The 3,947-nt window shown below is 28.2% G+C and overlaps 1 protein-coding gene across 1 annotated transcript; it reads right to left on the bottom strand.

Annotated features, from left to right (window-relative positions):
* Positions 1–1,925: 1,925 nt before the first annotated feature.
* Positions 1,926–3,050, bottom strand: LOC100203825 (uncharacterized). Its single transcript, XM_065794635.1, has one exon. It carries the CDS (start codon positions 3,048–3,050, stop codon positions 1,926–1,928), a length of 1,125 nt encoding a protein of 374 aa, XP_065650707.1.
* Positions 3,051–3,947: the final 897 nt, after the last annotated feature.

Here is a 3,947-nt window from a genome sequence, read left to right as displayed (position 1 = left end):
AAAGAGGGCACCTGCTTTAAAACACTCCTGAGTCTTAAAAAGTCTAGATCCACTACTACACAATGCCATAATATAATATATTTTATATGTAATCCTGGAATTAACATGTGCAGGGAAAAGCAGTTTGCTAATTAATGGTGTATTTTTCTGTTGTAACGCCTCCAATCGTTCTGCCTAAAAAATCGAACACATAAATAGAAAGGAACCTTGACGTGGTTCATGTGCTTTGAACAAGTACCTTCTAGACAGATTTCTAGAAGTTCTCTTTCAACTTTTATACTGTGGAGGTGGGAGCATTAGCATATATTCTGAATTTAGTTTATACTCAATATATAGAAATTTGACTGTACTATTTGTGTTGAGATATAGTAAATATATAGTAATATAAAGTAGTAATATTCAGGTTATAAGAAACATTTTAAAATTAATTTTGAATATTAAAATTCTTTTGATTACTTTTTGTAGTGAACGCTGTGGATTTCAAGAATGAGTTATAGGTTTAATTTCAATTCAATTTAAATTTACGGATATTTTTTATAGGAAAGATATTGATCCAAATTTAGTGAAAAAAAACAACAGTTTATTTCCCTTAGCCGGTCACCTCTGATTGGTGATTAAAAACATTCTGAATGATTTAAAAACATACTGAGTGGCTTCAAAAACATTCTGAATGGTTTTAAAAACATTCTTAAATGTTTTTAAAGCCATTCAGAATGTTTTTAAAGCCATTCAGAATGTTTTTAAAAACATTCCGAATGGTTTTAAAAACATTCCGAATGGTTTTAAAAACATTCCGAATGGTTTTAAAAACATTCCGAATGGTTTTAAAAACATTCCGAATGGTTTTAAAAACATTCCGAATGGTTTTAAAAACATTCCGAATGGTTTTAAAAACATTCCGAATGGTTTTAAAAACATTCCGAATGGTTTTAAAAACATTCCGAATGGTTTTAAAAACATTCCGAATGGTTTTAAAAACATTCCGAATGGTTTTAAAAACATTCCGAATGGTTTTAAAAACATTCCGAATGGTTTTAAAAACATTCCGAATGGTTTTAAAAACATTCCGAATGGTTTTAAAAACATTCCGAATGATTTTAAAAACATTCTGAATGGTTTTAAAAACATTCGGAAAGGCTTTAAAAACATTCCAGTCCATTATTTGTGCTTTTGTAGTTTTTTGACTATACAAATATATGAGATACAGAGATACAGAGAGATTTTTGACAATAAAAAAGGAGGTCTTAAAATTTCAAGAATTTCCTTAAACTTAAGCACAAAAATAATGCCATGTCTGCTTTTATTCTATTTACAAAAAATTACATACCAAAGAGAAACTTCTAAACCTTTGAGTTTTCTCTCATATAAAACGTTAAAAAGTTATAAAATATTTATAATTAAATTTGCAATCTATCTTGCAATCTATCTTGCAATCTATCTTGCAATCTATCTTGCAATCTATCTTGCAATCTATCTTGCAATCTATCTTGCAATCTATCTTGCAATCTATCTTGCAATCTATCTTGCAGTTTAACTTGCAATTTAGGCAAATTGCCGTGAAGTTATCCACAAACTATAATTTAACTTCAAACATATATTAAGATTGTTTTGCGTAATAAAAAATGTAATGTAATATTTGTGATAATCAAACAATAATTAACTGTATGCAATATAAAAATACTATCAAATAAAAAATATATGAATTTCGTGCACATTAATTCAAAACTTGTTTAGAAATAGAAAATGCTTTTAAGCAATCAATCGTGGTATTGCCTAATAAATCTGCCACTTCTATCATCCAGCAAAAAAATTTAGGTAAGTAAAACTAAAATTACTTTTTTTTTAAGTTCACAGTGCTATAAGAAAAAATAAATAAAAATAATCAAAATTTAAATTAAATAAATTTTGGTAGCCGAAAATTCTTTTCAAAACTTTGATTTAATTTTGTTTATGAAACATTCAGCTAATTTTTGAAAACCGCATTTTCCCGTTGAAAGCCAGTTATCATAGATATCTGGAAAACCATTGACTTCAAGTACTACTATACCTTCTGCATGTGAATCTAAAAGATCAACACCCGCTATTAGTATATTCCCTATTGAACTTATGGCTTTTTCAGCAATTTCTGCATAAATACTAAACTTTGGATGAAACATTAAAGAGTTCATCCTAAACTTGTCTCCATAACTTACATTTGACAAAATAGCCCCTGAACGATCCTCTAATTCTACGATGCTAAACGCTTTTCCATTGAAGCATAGTACTCGTATTGAACGACCGATTGAATCTGGAACAAATTTTTGCAATAAAATGTACTCTTTTTTCCAAATAGACTTTCCGACAATATTAACTATGCCGTCTTTATGATCAATTTTTGAAACCCCAGCACCACCGTAGTCGTCGTGCAACTTTATTATACACGGCGCAATGTCTACCAAAGCAACAAGTGATTTGGTACTTTTGATATCAAAGGTTTGATATGTATCTGGTATTGGAACTTTTGCTTTTCCAAAATGAGTAGATTGCAGAAGTTTACTGTTGAGAACGCGATCTATATTGTAAGAATGAAGACACGTAACACCCTTTTGTTCCATCATATAAACAATGTGCATGTATATCTCCGTGTTTTCTTTACTTCGATATCCGTAAGAAAGAAAGCCATCGAGCTCAGTTGCTTCATTATTAATATAAAGATCAATTCCGTTGCTGTGAGCTTTGAAGAAAAAATCATTATATGTAAATGGTATTACTTCTGCTCCTTCGTTACGCAAATAGTTGCAGATGACATAGTCCATTTCGTTATAGAATATTTTGTCTGGGTTGAGCAAGAATGCAATTTTTAAAGCGCGTTTAATTGGTTCATAAACAGAAGCACCCCAATTGGAAGAATATTTTTCCCCTAACAAATGTTTGTACCGTACCGTCAATATATGAACATCTTCCGACGTTTTACATTTTGCTAAAAATTGTTCAAGAACATCACTCTCCACTTTATCAACTGTTGTTTTTATCAATGCTAGTTCGTTTTTGAGATCATTACTCAAATCCATCGTTTATTATCTATAAAATACAACTAATCACTTTTAAAACGAAAAAAAACAACAACAACAAAAAAAACAATTTTAAGAAAACTGTTTACATAAAAAATAACAAAAGCATTTTTAATAACAGTTAATGGTATTTAGATCGAACAGTATTAATATTTTTTTTACATTTAAACAAAATATGTTTTTATTTACATTTTTCAATGAATTTTTTAAATAAATAGAATCTTTTAACTAATTACCATTCTTTTAAATGATTACTAATAGAAAAATAAGCAGCACAGTAAAATAGCATTCTTTAAATTCTTTTTCTTCTTTCTTTAAATATCCATTATGATATATCCATTATGATCAATGCTCAGTTCCAGTGCTTAGTTTCAAAGTTAATCAATTACAAAAATTCATTTTTTAGAAAACACATTTGATATCTACTGGAACTAACCATTATGTGTCAGAAACCTATAAGCCTCCTACCCAGCCCAGGAAAAAAATTTTTATAGAACTTCTATAAACATTTGGAACATATGGTCTATAGAAATGCTTTAGAATTCTATAGAATTTCTATAGAATGTCTAATAATTTTTAAAGAAATTGCTATAAAACTTTTTTTTCTATAAAATAAAAAGTAAAACTTTTTTTCCTGGGACGAAAAAAAGTTCTAAGAATTTCTATAAGCTTTTGAAGCATATGGCCTATAGAAATTCCATAGATTTTTTATAGAATTTCTGTAGAATGTCTATTAATTTTTATAGAAATTGTCATAAAACTTTTTTCTATAGAAAAAAATGTTCTACAGGAATTTCAATAGAAATAAACTGAGATTCTAAAGAAGTTTTATAGAATTCTATAGAGTTTCTATACGCCGTATATTTCAAAAGTTTATAGAAATATATTCTATAGAAC

The sequence above is a fragment of the Hydra vulgaris genome, chromosome 03, assembly GCF_038396675.1.
Source record: "Hydra vulgaris chromosome 03, alternate assembly HydraT2T_AEP".
Lineage (NCBI taxonomy): Eukaryota > Metazoa > Cnidaria > Hydrozoa > Anthoathecata > Hydridae > Hydra > Hydra vulgaris.
This window is presented reverse-complemented; position numbering and strand designations above follow the sequence as displayed.

Coding starts and splice junctions, on each gene's coding strand:
- LOC100203825 (XM_065794635.1), bottom strand. CDS start 3,050: ATGGATTTGAGTAATGATCTCAAAAACGAACTAGCATTGATAAAAACA.